A 27691-nucleotide genomic window follows, 5' to 3' on the forward strand; every position below is an offset into this window, starting at 1 on the left:
CCATAAAGATTAGCTCTATTTACCAATAGATAATGGATACGTTACATTTATGCTTTTTGTGATTAAAAAGGCAATTATTGCCTCACTTTTAACATCATTAATTAGTATGAAATGCTAGTTCTCTAATGTTCAGCATACATTCAAGTATTGGAATGATGATTATAATATAGCACCTCTAGTTAATCAAGCACTTACTGTCTAAAAGGAATAGTGTTAAATGTTTCCATGGATTACTTCCTTTACTTCTCACAAAATAGTTAACATTGAGTAGATATTACTAATCCCCATTTATAGAGAAAAATAATGAAGATTAAGCGTTATTCAAGTTGTACAAATATGCAGTTAGTAGGCTGCAGAGCTAGGGATCAAATCTAGGCAGTCTGCTTGTAAAATAAACCACTTACTGGATAGCTCTGCAAATGTTTACTGTAGATTTTTCTAAAGTCATTCTCACAATAAACATGGAAGGTAACATTGACATTACACAGTGCACAGGAAAAGCAGGTTGCTTAACTGGTCCATGGCCATAAAATTATTAACAATTCTCTCTTAAGCATTTGAAGACAGGCTCCCTCAGATACCCATCTGCCCCTAACCATAAAGAATCAAAAAGAAAAAAAAAAAAAAAAAAGAATCAAAAAGAAAAGCAAAAAGTCAGCCAAAAAATTACCTGGAAAGAAACTCACCTAGATACGTAGTACTTGAACTATAAATGCCTTTACAGTATTCCTACGGACAATAGCAAGGGTTACCAAACACTTTCTGCAGAGGCCAGGCAGTGCATGTTTTCAGTTCTGCAGGCTGCAGGGATGTCTCTTGAAAAGACTCAGTTCTTCTACTGCAGGAATGCAGCCATAGACAATCTCTAAATAATCTGGCTGGGAGTTTCCCAGTAAAACCTTTTGTTTAGAAAATTACAAGGGTTTTGGTCCATGGTCTAATAGTTTTCTGATTTCTGATTATTATTACTTACTGATCCTATTATTTCAATAAAAGTTCTAAAGTTCTGAAAATGCTCAATGTGGAAAAAAGGGACAGAAATACATGTGAACAGTAAAGGAATAAGCACAAAAAAAAGAGCACAAGTTAAATGAATAGTATGCATTTATAAAGAAAAGGAAAGTAAACGTGTAACTTAGGCATTAAGATAGCAGAAATACACTGGTCCATCCAGGTCTAAAGCCTGACATCACTGATCAAGTTATTTCACGGTGCACAATTTTTTTTTTTTTCTAGACCTTAGTTGGTTTGGCTCTAACAGGGGGACTGGGGCAACTTTCCCCTGCATAGCAAAATGACAAGGGCTAAAAGACAGAATTCTGTCTTAAAGGGAAAGGAGACTAGGAAGTCTGAAAATATATCTGCAGTAAAGCATTCCAGCATGGATCTACCACAAGATCCCAGCAGGTGAAACCATGTCTGCTCTGCCCCCGTTATCTTTCTGTAATAGCGAAGTGTCGCTTTATCACAGGAACTCAAACAATGTTTCCTGAAAAAAAGGCATAAGGAAAATATAAAAGTTTCTCTAGATAGGTAAAATTGGCTAGATTAAATAAAACATGATGGGGGCTGGGGATTTAGCTCAGCGGCAGAGCGCCGGCTTGGCAAGCGCAAGGTCGTGAGTTCGATTCCCGGTTCTGGAAAAAAACAAAAACAAAACAAAACAAAAACCCCCAAATAAATAAATAAATAAATAAAACATGATGTCATTTATTACAGTGCCACATGTAATCAAAGTTGAAAATTTATGGCTCATGCAGAACGCACTCCTAACATTTTGGGTTTAGGAACCAGAACTATGAACAGGTGTCTAAATGTACTACCGTTGTACTCAAATTCCTAATGGCTTATTCCAATTTTTCTTTAGTTACCAAAGACAACAATAAACCTGAAAGCTAAATGGATTTTGAAATGATGTGTTTACTTTCAAACAATACCCTTTTCCTCTAAGATTAGTAACACAAAACAAACATCTTACTTTGGTACCACTGATTCTAACACAATATGGTTGAAAATTTTATAACCATGCTGAAATGTCTTTTTTCTTCTACTTTTAAAAAAAATTTTAATGAGTTACAAAAGTATTGAGATTTGGTATTAGCAGCAATATATTAGTGATGATGAAACCATTTTCTTATTCAGTATGGTTGTCAATCACATTTTCCTTTGGGGTCTGAAACATTAACAACAGAAATTAGACTGAAGTCTCCTTTACCATCGTTTCTTTGCAGGTCACTTTGAATGTTTACATTCAGCCCATAACAGCAGCCACAATGTATAACTGTAGGACTAATTTTACAAAGCTCACAATTACGTATGGCACTGAATTTGCTTTCCACTAGGGAAGAGCCACAGTTCACTTTTTACACTAACAAAGTCGAGGTAAAGTTCTACCTCTCTAATGTGACCAGCTAAAACTGCATCTTTTTTTAGAATTTCCTACTAATACACAACCAAACCAAAACCAAACCAAACCAAACTGAGCCACATCAAATCAAACTAAACCACACTAAACCAGATCAGATCAGACAGACCAGACCAGGCCAGAGCTATCAGGGATGGATACAATATACCACAGTATGTTCTTTGAGGCCCTCTTTCTCAAAAATACTTGTTCAAATATAGTTTTTGCCCCCTTTAGGAGTCTTCGATGGAATGGTTAGATTTTTATAAAATGTTCTCCTTTTTCTGACATTAACAGTTGGTGCCTTTGAGAAACCAGACATTCGCTTTTAGAAGGTCATTTTTATCACCTGCCATCAACATTACTGTTTACCTTTTAAAGTTAGTTTTTAAAACTTATAATTTTTTCAAATTCTTCTAAGTGCCTTTGTCTGTGTTTAAAATCTACAATGCTACATGTTAAACTGAAAAGCAAAATGGACTTATCTGGAAGATAACAAGACCATGTCATCTCAAGAGAACTCTTTCTTGGTCCAGAATATGGGCCTAAGTTTATGTGGCATCCTTACTATGCTTCTCCTGCTCACCTGCCACCTCAACAGTAATAAAATCAAATCAAAATTTCTTCACTGCTTACTAGAACAATCTGTAGCATACAGCAGATTCTGAACTAATGCTTGGTGCACTGATCACTCTCTGTTAATGTCCAGCCTAGTATCGATGGCCTCTCCCTTTAGTCCCAATCTGATTTTCTCAAACTCTTAGTCCAGCTTAATCAGAACAACGTTGCTTCCCAAACATGCCCTATACCTTCCCATTGCACTTCAGCTGTTTTGTTATTTGTTAATGTACTGTATAACAAAATCCACACTGACATACCAGTGGCCTGCCTTCTAGTTCTGGTTCAAATGCCATCTCCCACATGTAACCTTCTTTAAACAACCTGGTAGCTCTCTTACTTTTGAAGGAAGATTCACATTTATATTTTAAGTAAAACGGATCACTCTGTATTTGTTTGGCTCTGAATTCCTATGTGTGCACATCATGTTCTACTCAGCCAGGCACAACAGCTTGGTACCAAAGAGGAGCTCTAAAAACTAATATTATACATTAAGCAAATAAACTTTAATTGTATAGAGACAGCTGTCTTGATGGAGATCACCAAGACTTCAGTCCCATGGCAGAATACTAGCTATTGCAATGTGCCATCACACACTGGCTTTTAAGAAGAAGCCCTGAAAAATCTGTCTTTCCCAGTGAGGAAATCAGAGTTAACGAGTTTATTTGACCCAATCTGTCACTGCTGGCCTCAAAAGGCATTTGAAAAATACTCTGGAAAGGGATGCCTTGGGCATTAGAAGAACACTGGCTCAAATGAAATATGCATTTCCTGGCACATTCAATTATGTGCTAAAATAAATCAGAAACTCATCAAGTATGGGTTGATAAAGTCGAAGTATACATCTACAGCTACTGTTCTTTTTTTTAAAGAACGTACATACTTTCATTAGATTTTAAATTCTGTTTAACTCAGAATAGTCTATTATACAGGAGCAGTTTAAAAAAATGAAGAACCCCCAAAACACTGTTAAGTAAAAGAAGCCAGAAATGAAAGACTATACATTCTATGATCCTACTTTTATGAAGTGCTCAAAAGTGGGCAAATCTGTGGAGAAAACAGTTATCAAGATTTTCTTGGGAGTCAGAGTGAGTTCAGGGGTCAAGTATGAGTGAGTCTGAGCAATCTCACTGGGGTAACGAAGTGTTCAAAGAATGGGTTATGGTGATGGCTAAACAATTTAATAAATTTCTTAAGGCCACTGAATAATAAAGTTAAAATTAATGAATCCTACATTATGTGAATTATATCTCAATAGAGTTAAAAATGCAACAAAGGGAAAGAGATAATTAGTAATGAATGTATTTCAGGCAGAAAAAGTAGCACATCGTAAGCTCTAATGTAATGACAGCTGAATCATTATACCCTTAGAAAAAGTGAGAGGAAGACATAACATTTATGGGTGAAAATAAAAGTGTTTGCAACACATTGAGGGTCAATCAATCCCTATTCCTTCAGTCTAGATTTTGCAAAACAAATACATATCCTTTAAGCAACTTAACCTCAAAATGTACCAGCTATTATTACATTTTGGATGTTTGATACAAATTGAATACTTCGTTTTATTTCATCAAAAGGAAACCTTGGAGTCCATGTGGCTCACAGCACTTTCAACAGGAATATTAATTTTACAGAAGAAGAAAGTCTAAGATACTAGTGCTACATCTGCCTGAATGCACTATGATAGTGCCCACCTAAACAAGTGAAACGTAACACAAACCATGCAAGTGAAATTTTATAGCAGCAGATCTCCTTATTTAATACAACTGAACCACCTACTCACAAAACTAGAATATATCAGAAACTTTACACAAGCCCTGCACGCTACAGGATACCAGTCAACTGCAGCACCCACTCCCCACCCCAAGGAGCTCATGATCACAAGGGTTAATTCCACAGACAATGCCAGGCAGTAAATACTGCCAGGAAGGTCACATAGATCCCATCTGTCAAATGAAATGACCCCCGCTTAGGTGCTGACAGCACATCCAGGCACAGAATTGACTGCATAGTCAGCAAGTTATATTATTTGAAAGTAATTGTTAAACTGCTCGATAAAACAAAGCAATAACAACAAAAGAAATCAACGAGTGTGAGAAGCCTTGTAATTTTGGAAAAAAATTAGTTTCAGTTTGGAAGGCAATGCTGGTAGGATGGATTTAAATTTCAAAGTCTGGCATAATGTTTTCTTCTATCTTGAGAAATTAAAAAAAAAATCCAAGCAATCAGTGGATTACCTCGAACCACCTCTTCCACGGACTCCGTGGTAGTGGTGGTGGTGGTGGCTATGCTGGTGGTTTTCTCTGTGGCTTCTTCATAGGGTTCCTCGGCCTCCTCTTCTACCTCATCATCATCCTCCACATTCTCGTCATCATCGACTTCTTCTTCCTCAACGTCTGCCACTTCTTCCTCCTCCGCTACTTCTACCACTTTGTCTTCACTGTAAGAGTAAACAGAAATAACTTCAATAGTCAGACAAGTCTCAGGGAAGGAAGAAAAAAAAGACATTTAGGTAATTTCACAGGGAACATGGCATTGAAGAAAAAAATTCCATACAAAGCTTAAGGCCAGCAAGTTTAAGGATAATTCCAGCTTAGCAGGTCTGAGAAACTTTTCAGTTGTAGGCCCAGCTCCTCTTAGTTTACACAGGTGCTAAAAGAGAACAGCACGATTCTAACAGTATGACATTCTGGAGAAGGCAAAGTGACAGAGATGCTGAGGAGATCAGGGGCTTCCTGTGTTAAAGGACAGGGCAGAAGGGGTGAGTAGGGCAGAGCACAAGGGACTTTTAAGGCAGTGAAACTATTCCCTGCTACAATGGTGGATGCAAAGCATTACGCCTTTGTCAAAACCCACGGAATGTACAACACAAAAAGTGAAATAAAATACAAAAATTAATAATAATGCATCAATATTGCTTCAACTAAGGCAAAATGCTAAGAATAAGGAAACTGGGGAAACAGCTGATGAAAGGAGGTAGAAGAGAACCTTTGCACTTTCTGTTAAACTTGTGTGTAAATTTCAAACTGTTCTTAAAAATTGTATCAGAGAAAGAGGCGGAAGGACTATTAAAACTGCGTTTACTGTGTCAGAGGAATGATTCTCATAATGTATGAGAAAGAACCACACAGGACCTGCACAGCACCTACTCAGCAAGTGCAGGGGAAAACTGGTTCAGAAACTACTACTGTGAGCTTAAATTGGATACAGAAGCGGGAGAAGAAATTGACTTAAATACTCCATGGTCACAGATGCCTACTGAACTATGAATTTGAGCTCTCTGTTGTATTAATTGCTTATATTCTACAGAATAACAAATATTTCAGTGGTTCTCCAACTTCAGCAAGCACTCAGCATCACCTAAAGGCTTCATTAAAATATAGATAACGGGACACCACTTCCAGAGTTTCCGAATCAGTAGGTCTGGGACGTGTTCTGAGAACTTGTATTTCTGAGAAGTTTCCAGGTAATGCTGATGCATTTTGGCAGGGAAAAGGACTTTTTTCACTTAATCTTTAAAAAAAAATATTTATCAGTACATGTTTGCAGTACATAATGATTACACTCCTGATGGAGAGCTGCCACCTGCATAGAACATATCTCCATCCTTTTTTTATTTCCTTCCTGTCCCTCCCTTCGTCTCTTAGTAGGGAGAAAGATTTTGAGAATCAGTGGACCATCACACAGTACTGAGAACAATGAAACGGATAACCAGTAGCGCACAGTAACATGTGGAAGAGGGTCAGACATAACATTTGTGGCATTAAATACCTATGCGCTCATGCGCAGATGGTGAGTAATAAATCAGAAAGACTAGAAGACAAAAGGAGGATGTGTCTGGGAAAAAATCAAAAAGGCCTATTAGGAAATCCTTGTGGTAATCATGGGCAGACCTATTCTAGAGCATTTGAGAGGAGATAAGGGAAGATGGGATGTCAGTGTTACACAGTGACTGTCTACTGCATACCAACTGGCAAAAGGGGAGAGAAAGATACAGCCCTGATCAGATCACAAAACCAAGGAAATCAGGAAGAAGCCCTTGATGTGATAGAGGATTTCCACCTTCAAGAGCCGCTTCCACAGACTGATTTGAAAAGTAATACATAATAGGATACAGGGCTGCCGCGTTGTCATTTAAATGTTCCCACGAAAAAATAAAGTGGAGGTGAATTATTAACCCAGAGTCGATTCTGGCCAACAAGAGAAGCTCATCGTTGGGGAAGTGATAGGGATCTGTGATGTTTGTCTCGGCCACAATGTGATGCCTTGAAACAGGGTAGGTCCGGTTTGATGGAGGAAGTCTCATTTCAAACACGTCAGAGAAGAATGTGTGATTCCACCCCTGGTCTAGATGTAAGGCTTTCGAAATTCAAGGTCTGACAGGACAACCCAAGAGATATGGCTGAGAGCAAAGGGAAAATTATGTAAAGAGACAAATACATATTGGAGAGAATTCTCTGATTACTTCAGACAATATATAAATAATTTTTGATATGTGTTATATAAAGATATGCATGACCCCCTGGGAATATCTAACTGTGATTACATATGATGCAGGCACAGGATCAAAAATGTTTACAAAATTTCTATTAAAGTGTGTCTGGACCCCCTCTTCTAACTCTGGTTAGATCTGATGCAAGGATAATGAATGAATACATCCAGAGAGGTCTGAAGCATCTGGCCAAGGAATGAAGAGTAACTTATTAAGTAGAATAATTTCATCATGTGTTAATATGTTACAGAGAAGCCCATCGCTGGTTTTTTTACATGTCCATAAGACCATGCAGAAATAGGAGAGGAGAGGAAGGGCAAACACTGGCTTTAATAACAGACAATAGAAGCCTTCATTTGCTTAAAGATAAATGGGGTGAAATAACTGATTTCCTGATTGCCTACAGACACATTTCTGTACACAACTCTACTTGAGGCAACATTTCAGAAGAGTACTAAATTTAGGAGTTGCTTAGCTGTCCCAAATTTACTGTTTCTGCAATTACCTACAGAATCTCAAAATAAAAGAATAAAGAAGACCTGAGGTGTATCACTTACGGTGTCTGATACCTTTCACTGAATCAAATCATAAGCACAAGACTGTTCATTTCTCCAATTTAAGTGAGAAATTAAAGCAAACCCAAAGAGAAAAATTAAGTCAGAGCTAAATCAAGCCAGCATTCTCCCTAAGCCGAGAACTGTGCACACTCCACGGCTGGAGTAACGATGTCTAAGTGTGTGATCTGGGCTTAAGATAGCACTGTGTTGCCAGGAGGGATGGTGGAAACGTCACTCTGGACACCCTCAGGTGACTTCCCAGGCTTTGCTGTTACTAATGGAATGCTGCTTTTAATGCTCCAAACAGAAAACAAGCCTGTGAAGACAGCTGTTTCAACTGATCAGCATTCTGGGTATGTGTCTGGCCATGGAAAGGGTGAATTACATGCCCCTCATCTATCACTGCATCTGCCCGCGCAATTTACTGGCATAATAACATGGAGCAGAGATACATAATGGTTCAACTGGCTGAGGAATTAAATTACTTGGCCTGAGAAAACTCAGGTCCAGTTCTTATTACCATAGCTTTGATTTCGGAATTAAATTTAGATGTCCATGAATTCAATTATCTATTTGGACACTGTTTCAAATGGTAACACACGAATGTGTTTTAACGGTGTTGCATCTTCCCCTAGAATGCTAAATATGCCAGCATGACAACTTCTAATTGCAGTTTTCATGAGTACCAGGATACACTGAAAAGGAAAGAACTGCTTTCCTCTGTCACTTCACACATCAAACATTTGCTCTGTGATGTGACTGAGGTCGGGTGATTTTTGAAAGCTCATGAGAGGTATAAAAAGGCTCAAGGAGGTAGCAGTTTGTGGAATTACGAGCCTGAGCATCACAGAACAATGTCTTATAAAACTCACAACAGAGCATGCACTTGACAATACGGAAGGAGATTCATGTAACATTTACAAACTTTAAAGGCTGTCAACCTAGAGCAATTGTTTTTTTTTACAGATTTTAAATACTAACAGTAAGAAACACTTCCACAGAATGAGAGCACCATTTGGAAATGCTGACCATCCCAGGAGTGTCTAAATGTATTAAAGAGGTCAAAAGGACACTCCTACAAGGAAATAAATCACTGATGATAAAATTTTACATGTCAGCATGCAAGATTTTTCACTGGTGAAGGATAAACTGTTCGCAAAGGTGACTCCTTTTATTTCTAAATAAAGGCTGACCTTGATAGAGCGCTACTCGCAACTGCCTCCTGATAGTTTCTTTAGGGAGCATGATTCATATACCGCTTCCAATTCTTTCTTATGAAATCAAGCACAATTCACCACTTACAGTCTCTAAAAAAGTCATAAAACATTCTGGAAAAGGCAAAACTAGACAGGAAAAAGATTACTGGCTGCCGGGGGCTAAGAGGACAGGGAAGATAAAAATGCAGAACACAGAGGATTCTTAAGGCATTGAATCTATTCTATATGACAGTGTTGACAGAGAGGTCCTTAAACATCTGTCCAAACATACAGCATGCACATGAAGAGTGAATCCCGATGCCAACTATGGGGTCTGGGTGATAGTGATGTCAGTGTAGGGTCACTGACTGTAACAAATGTGCCCAGGTGATTGGCATGTGGATGATGGTAGAGAATACACCTGGGGAAGTAAAGGGTACGCGGGATATCTCCCTATCTCCTGCTCAATTTTACTGTGAATTTAAATGGTTCTCCAACCGAAAACAAAAAAATTCTGAAACCAAAAAATTAAATAAAGAAAGAGTTATCAAAGTTCTATTCTTTCATAGCCTCTGTTAAGGCTTTTTCCTTCCTATTGTAGAACAAACAATGGAGAGAAAATGTCACGGGCGAATGGAAATAATCACGAGATCTAGACTTCTGTAGTGACGAAGGGAGAGTGAAAACAACCCACGTCAAGGAAAGGCCAGTGGGGCAGTCTCCACAGCAAGCAGCTGAGACTCATAAATCTCAATGTGGAAAAGAAGAAAGGGTCTGCGGGAGTGTCCTAGAGTAGGGAATAGAGCGACGACAAAGGAAATTTTGCACAAAGACAAACAGATGATTCCCCCATCTTTGCCTTAGCTCTTAGGGCTGCCAGAGTTTTACAACTGGAAAATACAATGGCTGCGTAATTCACCATGTCCCAAGACAATGCAGTTTCTGAAATTACTGTTAAATTAGGAAAATCGGAACTCACAGAAAATGTGAAAAGGAATTTGTTCTCTTTGATTCTGAGGAAAATTTTCCAGATGGGCTGAAGAGAAGAAAAAGCCAGTATCTCCTGTTTCAAGGCACTGTTAGAAGCCAGGCACAAGAGGACATACTGTGTGAGTTCATTTATGTAAATTGTGAAAACAGGCCAATGTCCAGGCACAAAAACATAGGGGAGTCCGAAAGCTGAGGCAGGAAGGGCAGGAGGGACTGGGGAGACTTCAGGTCCGGATTTGGTGTGGCCATCTGGTTGTACTCAGCTTCGCAAATTCATCAAGCTGTATCACCTGTATTATGTGCTCTTCCCTTTACCTTACAGGTAAGTAAAGGTTTGCAAGGGGATTCTGCAAGAATAATATCTCAGTCTCTTTAAATACTCTTTTCTGAGGGACTGAAGGGAAAAAAGTGGTTATGATCTTAAACATTTTTTTTTAAACTCTATAGCTCCTTTCATAATGGTCTCATTAACAAGGCTGAATGAGTTAAATAACTCATCTATACTGGTTATTGCATTAATCCAGTGATATTTTGTATTCAAATGGCTAAATCTATTGTGTTATTATGATTACTTAAAAAAGTACATTAATGTTGTAGAATTAGAATATCTGTTATACCAGCTGGTAGTATCATCTAAAAATTGATTCCAGGAAATTTCTCTTTAGCAGTCTCCTGAATTTCACTACACAGTACTGTGATTTCACTTTTGGTGGATTAGTTCATGGTCAGATGTAGTCTGAAAATATTAAATCAAAAATTTCATAAATAAGCAATATTCAAGCCTAAAATAACTTTAATTAGAGTATAATGCTGTAATTACTGTGTTGTTATTAGTTATTGCTGTTAATCTCTTCCTGTACCTGAGTTATACATTAAATTTTACCATAGGTATATATGTACAAAAAAACAGTATATATAGGATTCAGTACTACTGAAGTCTAGGGCATCCATAAAACATCTTGAATATACATTCTAGAGTAAGAAGGGACTACTATAGTTGGCTGTCTTGATGGCATAAATCCTTACAGCAAATACTATTTGTTAGTTACTCAAGGCCATTCCTAACTCTTTTCTCCCTTTCCTGACTACAGAGATGTATTGGTTAGTTTCCTGTTGCTGGAACAAAATACTGTACTGGACATCCATGATTTGTAGGAGGAGAGGTTTATTTTAATTCACAGAGTTAGAAGTTTCAGTCCACGGTCAGTTGGTGCCAAGGCAGAAACATCATGGCAGAAGGACATGGCAGAGGAAAATGACTATCCTCATGGCCAGCAAACAGAAGCAAGGAACACCAAGAGAAGAAGGAGCCAAAGACCAAATGTAGGCCCTAACGCCACACTGGCATGACACACTACTTCCAACCAGGTCCTACCCGCAGCAGCCCGGTCAGCTCCAAAATCATCAATGAGTTTACCCACTGATGAGCTTAGTGCTCTAGGAATTCAGATCAGCTCTCCAGAGGTCTCTTAATCCACTCAAACTGACAATCAAGATTAACTGAACAAGAGGGTAAATACCAAACACTCCATATCCCGGGCTCCCTTGTGGCTGGGAAGGCCTTGTGACTGACACATTCTCAATAGTTAGATGCCAAAACAACTTAGGACTTCTTAATGCTTTTGATGTCAGGACCTCTTAGGCTTCTATGGAAGTTTTTATTTTCCAGATGAAAAGGTTAATTCTCAGTGGCCACAGCTCTTTTGTTTACCTTTTACTCTTCCACATTTTTCTAATGAAAGGGGAAAAGCCACCAGTCAACCTTCAGGTGACTAACATTAGTGTCAATGGGTGTGTACTGTCAGTTAAGCATAGTTCAGTGAAAAGACAGTCAACTATCTTTGCATTAGTGTACCAGCCTCAGCTCCCTAACACTGAAGACTGGGCTGTCTGTTATTGGTAGCTAAAAATTTTCCTTACAGATGGTTCATAAGTGCAGCTGGGACCAGAAGTTAAGGAATTCACTCTAGGAGGATAACAAGAGGACTGCAATACCAACAATTTGTGACTCAAGCAATTAAGGGTGAGCTGCAGGCCACATCATTTATCTGAAATTAGGCTGCACTCTTTAATTCTTTAATGACATTGTCTTTAATGACACCTATTCTGGGTGAGAGATTCTACTCTTACTGCTGTATGAGTAACAAAAATACTGCACATTGTGTGCTTCAAAAATTCAAAGAACAAAGTGATTCTTTTGAGCAAGAGATGTCTGAGCAGGTAGAAAGTGAAAAGTGGATATTGCATGGGGCAAGAGTAGCATTCAACCCACAATCAGGAATAATAGGTAAGTCTGCGTAAAACAGCACTTCAAATGGGCAGTGAACTTTAACAGTGAGGTAGGCTAAACTGTATAGGATATTCTCACATTTTTTCTATAGACAATGGACAGTTAAGCATTTGAGCTGAAACGGATATGCACAGATGGATTACAAACCCAAAATGGCAGTGCATCTGCTCATTCAATCATTGAACCATTCCATCCCATTAAAGTACCTCTCCACGTCACACACTAGCCATTCCATCAGTAATACTCACTGTACTTTTTATCAAGTTTTAGGAATTACTCAAGGCATGAGGGAAGTGAACAAGACAAGGTTCCATTTGGGGGGAACGTATATATGAGCAGGAGAGGCCCCAGTGAACAAATAAATACCAACAGATTTCAAAGGGTAAATGGGCTAACATGCTAACAAGTGACTGTCAGATGTTTAGGGGGACAGGGAAACCATTTCAAATACAGTGGCCGTGGATGGGCTCTGCAAGTCATGGGAAGCAAGATTCCCAACACCCAGTCAGGCACTGGGAGAACAAGGCGGTGGACGGATGGGTAAAGCAGGCTGAGGAGCAAATGAATGCAAAGGCCAGCAGGATCCAGGAAGACACCAGAGAGACAGTGTGCCAAGGGAGCTGTGAATGAAGGGGAGATGCGCAGAGTCAAGGGGTGGCCGCACACAGGCAGAGAGGGCCCAGCAAAGCCATGAGATGCAGCTGGAACGACTCGGTCAGATTTAAGTTTCCATGATGACTCCACTGCTGGGTGGAGAGGCACTGAGAGAGACAAGAGCAGAAGCTGAGGGCACACATGGTGTCAGGAGCTAGGTGTACACTGCAAAGCAAGGGCAGCTCAGGGGGCAAGCAATCACCGGGACGGACAATGCCCTCCCTACTTGTGTAAATGTAAAATTACTATCATGGTAACAATTGTGGATGCTTAGCATACCCAAAAGGATGAGATCTGTGGGAATCCGAGGTGTCCAAGAGGAAGGGGGGACTGGGCTGTGATCGGAAGAGGCTTGTGTGAACAAGTCGCATGGGCTGGAACATTTAAAGAACAATCTCCCTTTGCTATATCCTCCCAAAGTCATGGTAAGATAAATATTTCAACAAGGGAGAAACCATCTACTAATACCTCTAGGACATGGTAAATATACTTGAGAATCAAGTGACTCGTAAAAAATGTGAGTGCTTTTAAAAAAAGGCACTCACTCCGACCAAGTCAGTGTTATGATACAAAACACTTCTCTGAATTCCAGGAGTTAAAGTCACACAAGGCTGGGTCTTGATGCAGGCTAGGATCAGTGTACAAACCAAACACCATGAAGGGTATTTTTGAGACTCAAGAACAATCTATGGACTTTGCGTCCAATGGTATTAAAAATTATTGTTAATTCCGTAGGTGAGATGGTGTCATTGGTGCTCTGCAGAAAAATGATCTTAGGTTTTATAGTCACAAGGATATATTTAGTGTGCTCACTGTCTGAACTTTTCTTTACAATATTTTGGCCTCATAAAAAGCACATTAAAAGGGGGAAATGATATTCTGGCAAGAGTTTTAAATTTGGAATATAATTACGGTAAATGCTAAATTGCTTTTTTAAAAAGACTATCTTGGAGGCAGAAAAAAAAAAAAAAGAAGTCATACATAATGAAAAGTATATTATCATCCTGACAGCTTTATGAGCCAACTAGGATTAAGGAGAAGGACCCAAGGTGATAAAAAAAGTTTCAGAGTCATTTTAAGTTCTTGATATGCTGAAACAAAATTACAGGTAATCAGATATTATGGCAGAAAACTTTGAATGAGCCAATTCCCCATGGCCACAGACTTAGCTATTGGTAAGTATAGATATATCCTAAACCATTTCAGTGACAGTGGCAATGGACGGGTTCTGCAAGTCATGGGAATCATAGTATGATGTATTATATGATGATCAAAGCCACATTTTCCAGAGCTATGCTCTGTGTGGTGTTGCCACCTGTCAGCCTTAGTATAACGGGGCCAACTTATTTACCCTGTGGATTCTACCCTCTTTAAAACAGGACAGCGGTATTAATTACTTTACGAAGGGCTGTGAACAGTTACTACAAATAAAATACTTGGCAAAACATATAGTAAGAGCTAACTATTGTTATTATTTCTTTGCTATTATTAGGCTACAGCTTAAATTTATGTTTATGACATTTTCCCTTTTAATGATACTACATTTTTAAAAGAGTATAAATTAACTTGTTTTTGGTACACAGTTTTCCTTGAGGCTTATTATTTGGGAAAAAAAGTCTACAGTAAGACCTCTTCTTTATTAGGCAGTATCAGAGCCCTTTGGAGGATGAGCAGGTAAACAAGCATAGAACAGTACCATAAGTGATGTGCACACCAAGTAAGAGACTGAAAAAAAGTCAGGCTTCGGTCTGTCTGTACAGGCTGTACAGGATTTTAGTGGATGGTACTAAGAAAAAAAAAAGCAAACATTGGTAATTAGATTGATTAGATAGTCACAAACCAATGACCAGAGACAGACTGAAGTACAATTTGTTGAGGAGGTAATAAGTGAACTGGAAGTATAGAATTCTACAGAGATGAGTAAGTGAAAAGCGTCTTTTGCAGACATAGGAAAATACCATCTTAATCTAAAATGCAGCACTTAATAGGAAAGCTTTGAGCAAAAACGTGGCAAGGTTAGTCTACTTCCGTAAGAACGAGCTGGTGGGAGCATGAACAGGCAGGTGAGAGTGACTGGGGTAGGAGGAGCCCTGGAAAGCAGAACCACACATGAGGGAAGGGAAAGCTCTGAACAATATATAACCGGTGATCCTGCAGATGACAAGGTTTTGCAAAAAGATGAATCTAGTGCTTGAAGATGGAGAGAAAGGGTGGAGATGGTTGCTAAGGGCAACAGAAGATACAGCCCACAGAACAGATGGCAAGTAACAGAAGTAGATGGATCCAGCTTTGATCACGATGAATGTAAAATGCTGAGACACACTGTAGAAGATGCATCCAGCAGACAGGTGGAAAGAAAGATTTAAAAATTTCAGACAACACACACACAGTTCTGGGCGGCACCGCTTTTCTATTTTCATTAAACAAACGGCACTGCACGTTTTTGTTTTTGTTTTTAAAACTGAAGAGTTATGCTTCCCAAAAGACTACAGATAATGGGTCCTCAAAAAAAAATTTTCTATTTTCAGTTAAAGAACCTAAAATCTTATACATATGAGGATACATTCCAAGACCTTTGGTGAATACCTGAAACTGCAGGTATTTAGTAATGAATTGTATCTATATCCTTTCTCCCTATATATCTATAGTAAAGTTTATTTTATGAATCAGACATAGTAGTTCATAATAACGATAATAAAGTAATAGTAACTGATAATAAAGTAGTGCAATTGTAACAATATACTATAATAAAAGTTAAATGAAAGTGGTCTCTATCTCTTTTGCTCTCTGTGTTCTCTCTCTCCCTCTCAAAATATTGCATCATACTCTTCTCCTGTGGATGAGGTATTTCACAGGTTCTCTGTGGCATAACCAAATTGCCAGCACTATTACTTTTGCACTATGGAGCCATTATTAATTAAAATAAGACTTATTTGAACACAAGCTCTGTGATGCCACAACTGTCCATCCGATATCTGAGATGACTACCAAGTCACCAACAGGTAGTGGATACAGTGTGAGCCTGCAAGACAAAGGGATGTGTCAGCTTCTCAGTGGAATGAGGCAGATGGCACAAGATATTACTGCACTAGTCCAAAGGGCATGACATTTGAAATTTATGAGTTGGGTTTTTTAATGAAATTTTCCACTTAATATTTTCAGACCCTGTGAACCAAAACTGTGGATAAAGGACGACTGCTTTATATGAAAAGTCATTCAGTGCAGCTTGGAAAGAATGATCAGGGGAATTCATTCATCTGGGGCAGTGACAGCAAAGCTGACGCAGAAGATGGAAATAAACCCACCAGGATCCTGGGGCAAATCATCATAAACAGTGAGCGGTGTCCGCCCTGGGGCGACCAGGCAGGTCATGTCATGTTGATTTGTGTGACACTGAGTCAGCAGGACAGAGAGAGGGACTGAAGAAAGAATGGAGAGGCAGAGAAGAGCCGGGTCAACATGGTAAAACCTGGAAAGAATGTAAATTAGATGAGGACCTGCCACAAACTGCATGTTTAATGACTGTTACCCTTCCATGGCATGCCACAGTAAGGCTTCATTGTTTTTTCCCTGCAGATTCAGTTTTTAAGTGTACTGAAAAGCCATTAATGCATCAATAACTGGGGAGTTCTACTATGAGGTTTATTGATACATATGCTTTACACCTGGCTGCTGCATAGAAGATGGTTTAGAGCATAAAAGGGATAAAGGGTGAGTGTAGAAGGGAGAGACTGAGAATATACATGGTAGAATGTGCAGTGACTCCGGCAAGAAATAACGGTAGTTTGAACTAGTACAGCAAACAAGGAGCAAATGCCACAAATGAAAATACTATAAATCTAAAAGAGGGAACCAGGGAGCCAAGGGTATAGCTCAGTGGCACAGTGCCTGCCTGATCCTGAGTTCAATTTCTGGTACCAAAGGAAGGAAGGAAGGAAGGAAGGAAGGAAGGAAGAGAAAAGAGGGATAACCAGGGACAGGATTTTAGAGGATGATACTTTAAAAAAACAAAAAAAGCAAACATTGGTAATTAGATTGATTAGATAGTCACACACCAATGACCAGAAGACCTCCAAAACTTTATGCATAGAATGCATGGGGGGCTGGGACAAGAAGTAACAATGAGAGCAAAGTTAAATAAGAAAAAGTGCTTCTGAGAAAGGCAGAGCAAATGGACTTATTAACCCTAACATGCTTTACAAATGCAAATTTCCTTCCTAGGCATTTTCAAAGTCCTGAGTCCAAAGCCGGCTGGACCTGTCTGTACTAGTACACTAACTAACTGGAAAGATAAAGAGGTCATAAAGGAAAGCACTACCTCACTTGCCTGTCACTATACTAAAGACAGAGCAAACTCTTCATTCAGTTTAGGAGTCATAGGCAAAGACCATAGTTGCCCTACTTATTGTACCTGAAAGAATGACCATACAAGGGCTAATCAAAACACACAGTATGTATTACAGTAGAAGACATTGCTATTAACTCCCCTCAAAATACGCTTTCTTGCTTCAAACACATTTATGCCATCATTCTTGCCACTTTCTGAATCAATCCTGCAAGTCCTCTTTTGTGAGTGCAGCTGTTTGTGTTTGTACTTGTGCTGTTGTGACTGCCTTCATGTCCTGAATTGAATCAAAACGTTTACAGCAATTTCTGTCAAAAAAAAAACATTATAGTGCGTTTTCATTTACCTTATTCAGCAGCTCTGGCACTGTGCAACTCCTGGCTCTTACTCAGAGGTAAAACGACCATGAAAGGCAAATGTTTTGACTGAGGACACTGAGACAGCCATGACACTGTAACTAGAGACAAGAAGGAACTACTCCAGAACTGCTTCAGAAGTGGAGAGAACGATGGGATAAGTGTGCCCAAAGTGAGAGTTTTTGGAGGGTGATCAACGGCAATGTGTCTTCTACAATAAGCACTCTTTTTTTGTATAACCATTCACTATCTTGTTTGATCGTACCTCATAGAGCCAACTGACCAGTGCACACCGGCAAAGAATGCCTTCAAACAGAGGGAAGTTAAAGCCTATCTTGTTAGGAATGGTCTATGCATTAAGTGTTACTAAGTGAGTTATAGCACCAATGTCAGATTGGACTATATGTCTATATAGCACCAATGTCAGATTGGACTATATGGACTATATGTCAGATTGGACTATAACTGCAGGAGTGCCCAGAAATGTTACATCTAACGCCTTAGCATCTTAAGGTGTGCTGTGACTGGTTCTACCATCATTAAATTACATTACATGCAATGTTGCCATCCTGGAACTACCTTGTAAACACATTTTCATAAAACTAAAGTGCTTCATTGCTACTTCTGATGTGAATGACTCTTTGGCTCCAATTTTCCAGTGATAGTAGCTACAAAATTCTCCCAAGAACTGCTTGGGGGTAACTGATTAACATAATATCCCAAGGATGTACAAGAGGAAACACATGAACAGTGTCTTCCTAGAAGGAGAAGATTAAAACTCTGAAATATGTTCCTTTATTTATTATTAGAATTTGAAAGAAAACTTCAATTATTTCTGAAATATAATTCAAATATAAAATTCAAAGCCTTAAAATATAAATAGAGGATGCTCTATTGCTATTTCCATAGCTCCTGAGTGTCTAAAATATCCAAAAGAGCTCAAATCTATTCTATATTAAATTTATAGCCGTTTTCCAAACATAGAAAATCATGTAGTATTTTTGTTTCCCTAAAACATAAAAGGGACTCCTACATATTTAAATTTGTGAATTAAGAATAGCATTAATTGTTTACTATGCAAACTTATTTTAATAATGATCTCAACCTCATCTAGGACAAAGGGTGTAACAAACCATTCTCTGTTACAAACAATTACAATAATTACAAGGCCTAACCACTTTTAAAAGAACTAATTAAAAAGGGAACATATTATTATAGTCATAATTATCAAACCAGAGGTGGGAGAATAGTCACTGAGTCCTAAGCAGCCCTTTATATTCGACAGTATGAGGTAATGGGAGGGCAAGTCGTGATCTGACTAAGTAAAACATCAGCCCCACGCTAGCCTGCCCCTCCCCACCTCAGAACTGCACTCTATGCATTATAAAGACGAACGCTGTACATTGTAGCAGTTCAACATGTTTCACATCTATTATTTAGTAGCTATAAAACTAAGGACTCTGGTATAGATTGGCAATTTTTCCCATGCTAGAAGCAAGTAAACAGACTCAAGAAGATATATTAGGTTCAAAACACTTCACCTTTGAAAGATCACTGTATGTACTAACACCTTTCTTCTTTCCTTATCTACTTGCATACATTCAGGTGACGTTTCTTCCACTAAATGGAATAAGTCTACTATAATCTGCAATTGTACCTTTAAACGCTGGACATAGTGAAAATGCCATTTCATCAACATAACGGGTGAAAAAGGAAGCTAAAGTTAGCTCTTACTTGGGAGACCTGTGGTTTATTTCTAATCAAAAGAGTTTTCAGTTTCCTTAGCTTATTTTCTTAATGACTGACTACCTTCTACAACAAACACAAGTTTATTATAATTTTGCTGAGTTCCTTGTAACAAATTATCAATACTAGCTTATGCCACCTGGTTCCAGTAAGGGAAATATTTTTGTCCCTCCATGCTGATGCATAGATTTGGGGGCCAAAGTAAAATAAATAATTTTAAAGATCATTTTTGCATGCGACAACAGTGACTCCCAAAAGAACAAGGGGTTTTATACGGAAGATAACTATATCCAGATGTTGGTTTCAATAAGAAATTAGAGTTTGTAGGTCCTAGTGTGAGAAAAATCATAAAGGTTTGTATTTTCTTCTTTTTTTTTGCCTCTCTGTCTTGTAACTCAGAAAACTTGGGATAGTTTCATTGCAAGATGGAGGAAAAAAAAAAAAAGAGTCCCTGCTACAATTGGCTTACAATCCCTGGTAGGAATAACCTAACCCTCCAAGTAACTCTTACAAAGGCCCCGAGCTTGAGCGGCAGACATCCTGTGACCGGGCAGCTGTGCCACTAGATCTCAGTAAGCAGTTTCACTGCCAGAAGGACCTCAGATGGCAGCAACCCAAGTCTGCACTGTGAAGACACCTCGTCTTCCAAACATCACCTGCTTGGAAACCAAAACAAACCCCATTGGTTTGACCTCACATCTGTAATCTGGTTAAGGCTATTAAAGTGTTTTAGTTTTCTTCCTGACATGTATGCAGTCCAAGTTTATTAAATTCAGAAATTCAGCATTTCTAAAAAGACCTCAGAACTGGCAGCCAGTTTCCTCAAGAGAAAAATGCAAGCTTCTGCTATTCTCCTATTCATCATTTTCAAATCAGTTCTCTTATTTCAGTATGAGAGTCAGACAGCCTCAAACGTCACCAGAAGCTGCCAACCCAGCATTATGACAGTTGCTTCTCAAAGCCGTAAGCTGTTTCATCAAATCCATTCTTCCTTGACTCATCCACTGGCAGAAATTTTAGGTTTTAATTTATCTTTGTATGATTCACTTTCTGACCCTCTAAAGTTGCTGGCTTTTCTTCTCCCTGGAGCATTTAATACCACTTTCTTAAAATGCAGCACAGGAAAGCAGCTGCAAGATTATCTATTCATAAAACAGTTCAACTCCAGAGATACAAATAAAGACATTTACAGCCAATCAGAGCTTCCCGCTTTCTCATCCAATTTTAAAAACAGGAAAAGTACTGACCCATAAATAGACAAAGTCTGAGATAGCCTGAGATCACTGGTTACCTGGAGGACAATATGTATGAGCTTACTACTTGATGGGATGATGAGTTTTCACAAACTGCAAAGATAGTATGTGTGAAATACCCACTCTGTAATACTATCTGGTTATTGTTTTCTGAGAAAAGTTCTTGGAGCACAGAGACCATAATTAAATTGGCTTGCAGCCACACCTAACACTATGTCACTCACAAATCCAGCCTTAACAAGAGCCTTCCATGCTGGTTGCAGTAATGACCCTCAAGAAGATTTCATCCTTTGCTGGTCATGGTGACACATGCCTGTACTCTTATCACCTTGGAGGCTGAGGTGGGAGGACTGCAGGTTTGAGGACAGCCTGGACTACATAGTAAGACCCTGTCTCAAAAAGATTTCACCCCTAGGGGCTGGGGATTTAGCTCAGCGGCAAAAGCGCCTGCCTGGCACGCGCAAGGTCGTGAGTTCGGTTCCCGGTACCGGAGAAAAACCAAAAAAAAAAAAAAAAAAAAAAAAGATTTCACCCCTATGCTCAGCATCTTCAGGTGCAGTAAAGGTCTGTTGGGGCTGGTCTTGTGGCGCCTACAGTGAAAATCAAGATGCTTAAGGTGTTTACTTTTCTGTCCACAAGGGGCAAAAGCTCAGATGGAGAATTTTCTTAGAAAAAGCATGATTTTCAAAAGAGCAATTTCCTTAGCATTCCAATGCTAAAGAAATCTCTAAGTCAGAGTTTCTCAACCCCAGCACAACTGACCTCGCTGTGGGATTGTTCTGTGTACTGTAGGACATTTTACCAGTGTCCCTGATTTCTAGACACTAGATGCCTCCGAATTGCCTCCCAATCCCTAGCCCCACTGTGACAACTAAAAATGTTGCAGATACTTCCAAAGATCCCTTAAGTAGAAGTTACTTCCAGTCGAGAAATACTCTTATAATCTGATGTTTATCTATTCATTTCTTTAATCACAGAATGCTTGCCAGCAGCTAAGGGAGTTGAGCTGGTCTCATTGCTGTAACTCACACTTCCTCAAATTTTTGCCTACAGTTATTTTTACTAAAGAGCTCCGATTTGACACTAGGGACTAAAAAAAAGACTTGCTGGTTCCAATAAGAATGCCACTGAATGAAACAGTTTTTATCCAAGAAGCTCAAATAGAGATGAATACTACCTTCATTTGTAGCTGCAATTTCATTTTATTCCATGTTACTTTTTCAAGCATTGAAAATACATTCAAGTAGTCACTTTGGTTAAGTGCTACTGCTAAGAAGTTATAAATTTCCCTTTGGTCTCCACAATTTTTTTCCCCACTACCTCTAGCTTTAAAGATTTGTGATGCAATTTTACTTGATTACGGCATGCCTAGAATGATATTCCTTAGTTTTTTTTCAAGACCAATTACTTTCAATTATCTGTGTTGACCTGAGCCACCATGACTGCGCTTGTGTGTATATGATGTGAATAGCAATTTAATTCAACTCAAATATTTGTGGAGCACCTAACTTGTAGAAAACTACACTAAATGTCCTCATATGTCAAATAACACATGCCTCACCATAAATATAAATAATTCAGGTAAACAGGATAGGCTGCTGACCCTTGGAGTACAATCAGGGTCCACTGGACACAATTTTATTCTGAGTTTCTTTCTGAGCAATTCTTTCTGCTAATTGATGTTTCTCATTTTATTCTTGGAGAAAAAAATTAAATGAGTAAAATCATTCCATAAATAGTACATAAGTGCACTGAAGTTTTATGTCTAAGATATACTATGGATATTAATCTGAGCTTCCCTATATTTTACAGCATTTTTCTACTTTTATCGTCCCCCAAGTTGCCTTGTCATTACTCAGCAACTACGTTCACACGTGATAAGGAAGGCCAAATAATCAAGGACTGATGTGGCTTCCGAAAAGGATGATGTAATCAGGAAATTATCACATTTTTAGTGACCGTGTTCCTGAAGTTCTGCCTCATCTTTCCAGAAGGTATTGTATACATTCCGAGACTTTCACTGAATATAATGAAAATCAGAACTTTGCATTTCCTGTGTATTGGCAGGAAGGAAAACCAGACAGGAGACTTTCGGCAGGTACTAGACAAATGAGAGGACGAATGCAATGGGTTGTGTAAGCTAACTCTCAGACAAAAAACCTTCAGATAAGGGGATCCTGGATGACGTTTCTCAGGCTCCACAATTATCAAGTGAGCAACATATTTCTAAGAACAAAAAGAAAACAGGACATTCTCATCCACCCATTTCCTCAATAGGAGGACATCATTGCTCAATATTTTGCGAGAAAACCAAAAACCAAGTATTCTTTCCTCTTGTGTGGTGCTTTTACAACAAATTTCATGTTGATTGTTCCACAAAATTTATTTCGTGTGGTCTGGAAGTGGATAAATGCCCAAGGCAGCAGTAGGTATCAAGGGCATTAGAAGGAAAAACAGATCATGTAGAAATTATTAAAATCATGTTAAAAAAAAAAAGAAGAGTAGTGCACACGGCCCAAGGAGTCAGTGGTGTCCCTCCTGACAGGGAGGAGCAAGGCGACCTCTTGCTGTCCCCAGAAATCAGCAAAGCTGATTTAGTTCACTGGATTCACTGCAGACTGTCATTTTTAATGTGTTTCTATGTGCACACTCATGCACATTCACAGTAATAAACTGGGAAGTGACCTTAACTGAAGAAAACTCCTGAGCTACCCCAGACACCCTTCAAAAAGATTCAGTCAAAAATAATCATTTATTTATCAAGATCTATCTTAAAGGGCATTTTTAAAAATCATATAATTTTCCAGGAAGATAGGTGTGGATTGCTGAAACAGGTATTTTAAACTGATCAGAGAGCTTAATCATTGTAATACTACAGGAGGAAATACTGAGTTATTTATAAATAAAATTTTGGAGCAACATTTACTTTATCTTTATTCAATGACAGACCTCTTTTCCAATGAGATCCTAAAAGAGCTCATTCTGCAAGGAATGTTTCTTTAAATGCCTCATTAGTAGTAGCATGGACCAGACTCCATCTCCCAAGCAACAAAGTACAATAAAACTGGATGAAATCCCAGTCCAGGTGGATCACAGGTCCTTTTTCCTCTCCCCCTCTAAGAAATGTAATACAGTGTCCTCTGGTGACATTTAAGTTAGATGTGCTGAATTCACACTCTGATTCTGCATTTCAGGTGTCACAAGTAGGGCTCTTCAAGAAGCCAGGAAGCTCTCCCACCTGTATCTGGGTAGCATGCAGCAGCTTTCTCTGTTTGCCTACAGCCTCTATCAAAGGAGCAGGAATGCAGACCTGACCCCGGGGCGATAGAAAAACAAGTTCCAGAATGACTGGAGTGAATGCTATGCCTGCATCCAGCAGGGATCTGGCCTCTCACTGCCTTCTTTCTTCATCTACCCATGTGAGCAGACACACGTCTTGACTTGGATACTGCCCCCAAATCATAGGTCCTGGAAGAAAACCACACGTTCCAAATCACAGAGAAATTTCTTGTTTATTTATATTCTTTGTTTGTTCGGGGGTTTTTTGGTTTGATTTTGTGAGTGTGTACATTGTTTTAGTTTTTTTGCTTGTCTTTGCTTTGTTCTTTTTCTCTTCTTACCTTTCCTTTCCTTTTTCACTAGAGTATAGGGGATTAGGGAACTTTCCTTTGTCCTTCTTTTTTGCTTTTTATCCCTTTTTTCTTTTTCTTTATTTTTTCCTCTTCTCTCTTTTAATTTTTCTTCCTGTAACTTTTTTTTTTCTCTCTTATATTTACTCTATATAGTTTTTCTTTTTTCTTTCTATAGTGGTACAGCCACTGTGGAAGTAAGTGTGGTAATTCCTCAAAAAATTAAAACTAGAAATTCCCTTTGACCCAGCTAGATATCTTCCCCAAACAGTTAAAGACATCACAGTGATGTAAGCATGTTTATAGCAGAACAATTCATAGTAGCTAAATCTTGGAAGCAGCCTATACATGCATCCACAGATGAACAGATAAAGAAAATGTGGTATTTATATACTACTCTGCCATAAAGTAAGATAAACTTGAGTAATTTGTAGGAAAATAGAAGCACATTGAGACCATAACCTTAAATGAAGTAAACCAGAGACAAAAGCTTAAACATTGCATGGTTTCTCTAACATGAAACTCAATATATAAACAAAGTGCAAAACAAAAGACAGACCAATAGGGGGGAAAAAGCCAGAAAAAGTTACTGTAATCCAACCTGGATGATACACCTAAAACTGTATTTTGATTTAGTATATAGCAACTGTCTTATGTATTTTACAAGGTTTTTTTGGCTTACTAGTATGGCTGTTAATCTGTATGTATAATACTTAAAAAGGACTTATGGGATAAATTAAAGAAATTTGACTAGTTTGAATCAAGATGTGCAATGCTGAGATACATGCTAGAGTGCTGGGGCACAGCTTAGTGGTAGAGCGCTTCTCCAGCACATGTGAGACCTGTGTTTGATCCCTAGCACAGGAAAAAAAAGCGCTGAATGTTGAGGATCCAGTATGAAAAAAAAGAAAAAGGAAAAAAAGAATGTGAACTATCTTAATAATAACTATTTCATATTCATTAAATGCTGAAATAATATTTGGGACGTATTAAATAGGTTGTTGAGAATAAATCCACTGGTTTCTTTGCACATTTTTAAACCTGGCTATTGGAAAATATAGAAGTTCATAGGTGTCCCGCATTACATCTATTAGACAACTCTACTAAAATCTTGGTGGGCTCTATAACATCCAATTAGAGGTGGTTAAATCTGCTAGAAGCTATGCAAAAATGTTAAAAATATAAAACTCGATTTGGCTGTTTATTGAGGACCTCCACATAAGACATGCCAGGCATGTGAAATGTAAAATGGATTCTGGCATCTCAAAAGAGATATGGCTGCAATGAATTGTTCAGTAAGTCATGGTGTGAATTAAGTCTTACAGAAGAAATATAAGGAAAAGTTAAGTATAGCACAGGAAAGCGAGGTATTGGGAAATTCCTGCAAAGGAGTTAACATTTAAAACTATGTAGGATTCTGACCTGCCATGATAAGCCATCTTTATCCTATGGCATCTTTATTTGATGAAAAAGAAAAACTATTTTAGAAGGAGTAGAATGGCAGGAACACGAACCTACCCAACACTAACCTTGGCCTAACTGATAGGCCAAGGGTTTTACAGTATTGGCAGACAGAGTAATTTACATGTGTTAAGCTGAAAATGTAGGCTGGGGCCAAGTAGGGAATTCTGAAGGTCCTGCCCAGGAGTCTGGACTATTTTATTGGTGAAAGAAATAATCAAGTGTCAGCAGGATTGGAAATACACAGTAGAACGACTGGGAAGGCACTGAGAAGAATTCACTGGGAAGAGAGTGGAAGAGAATAATGAGACTAGTCAAGGCCATGAATAGAACACTAAAGGAATATAAACAACAACAGCACAGGTACAGGAGAAAGCGGGCCCATGGGTGTAGTAATGGGTAATCAAAGAGGTTATTTTAGAAGGCAGTAATGATGATGTAAATTCAGGCAGTGGGAAAACAGAAAATAGCAGATGTCTACGTAGAGGTGGAAGAGTCAATGAGACTGAAATGACAAGGGGAGGAGAAGTAGTGATCAGGACCTCAGGCAGAACACAATCCCAAAAGGAAAGACAAGAAGCAAAGGACTGGAAGAAGGTATGAGCGATGCTGAGGTTGATGGGGAGATCCACTGACTTATTCAACAAACACATAATGGATGTCTACCAAATGCTGGGAACCATTTTGTAAAAATTCACAATGGACAGCTGTGAAAGGGTCATCCGTAGAATAAGAAGAAGGGAAATGCTAAGAACTAAGGAGCATGGAGTTGCTAGATGGAAGATCATAAATCATCTACTAGGGATAGTTAGGTGCATCTACCTCAAGATCCCGGGTGTTGTTACAACATGAATAAGACATGGAATTAACTGGTACACTAACATAACTTGATACCTTAGCAAACTCAGCAGGAATTAGGGGCAAAAATTAATTTTTCCCAGACATGGAGAACTGAAGAAAATAGGTTTAAAATATGTAATAGGTATTAAGATGTCTAAGACATAAACAGAATACATAAAAATGGTTATCCATTGATTGACTTCAGCCTGGTTAGAAACACCAGAAGCAATGGGAGACAACATGAATTCCAAATCTAAATCATGATGAAGATTACTAGGAAAGGGTGAAACTCAGAGGACCTATCAAGGGTGTCAGGTGTCAGGTCAGAAGATCAGAATCAGAGGAGAAGGTGAAAGGTAGAAACCCCATGTGTGCACTATTTCCTAGGGAAGACAGAGTCCAAGGTCTGACAAGCCGTAGGTACCTCAAACTGATACAATGCATTTGATTTGGAAGAAGCTGACTGTAGTCACCTGGATACCAATTTGGATGATGAGATCACCAAAGCCAGGTACAGGTACAGTGACCATATGAACAGTATACCCACGTCTTTCAATTTACATCTGCACTCCTAGTATTATCCTGCTGTTTAGACAATATACTAAATGATTTTTATAGCAGTAGGTAATACAGAAAATTAAAAGAAAATAGTTTGGCGTTTGTAATAACGAGCACAGAGCAAGATGGTATAACAAGGGATAGGTATCAAAGAAGGTACAGTTATTCACTGACAGTAATAAAGGAAAAAGGGACTCCAAGTCAGAAGATCACCTTGTGCATGCACTTGCAGGTGTAGCGAGAAGAGATATAGGGAAAAAAAGGGCCGCTAGATAAGTGGCTTCCTGACATAATGTTAGTAA

General features: G+C 38.7%; 1 protein-coding gene across 6 annotated transcripts in view; it reads right to left on the reverse strand.

Moving 5' to 3' along the window:
- App (amyloid beta (A4) precursor protein) overlaps positions 1 to 27691 on the reverse strand; it is a 248324-nt gene that overhangs the window by 107960 nt on the left and 112673 nt on the right. For all 6 annotated transcript variants that reach the window (XM_005375598.2, XM_005375597.2, XM_005375595.2 and 3 more), the window contains exon 6: positions 5260 to 5462. In XM_005375598.2, the coding sequence (XP_005375655.1) occupies positions 5260 to 5462 (203 nt within the window). The remainder of the gene's footprint in view (positions 1 to 5259; positions 5463 to 27691) is intronic.

This window comes from Chinchilla lanigera, unplaced genomic scaffold (assembly GCF_000276665.1).
Source record: "Chinchilla lanigera isolate Chin_1 unplaced genomic scaffold, ChiLan1.0 scaffold00006, whole genome shotgun sequence".
NCBI classification, from domain to species: Eukaryota; Metazoa; Chordata; class Mammalia; order Rodentia; family Chinchillidae; genus Chinchilla; species Chinchilla lanigera.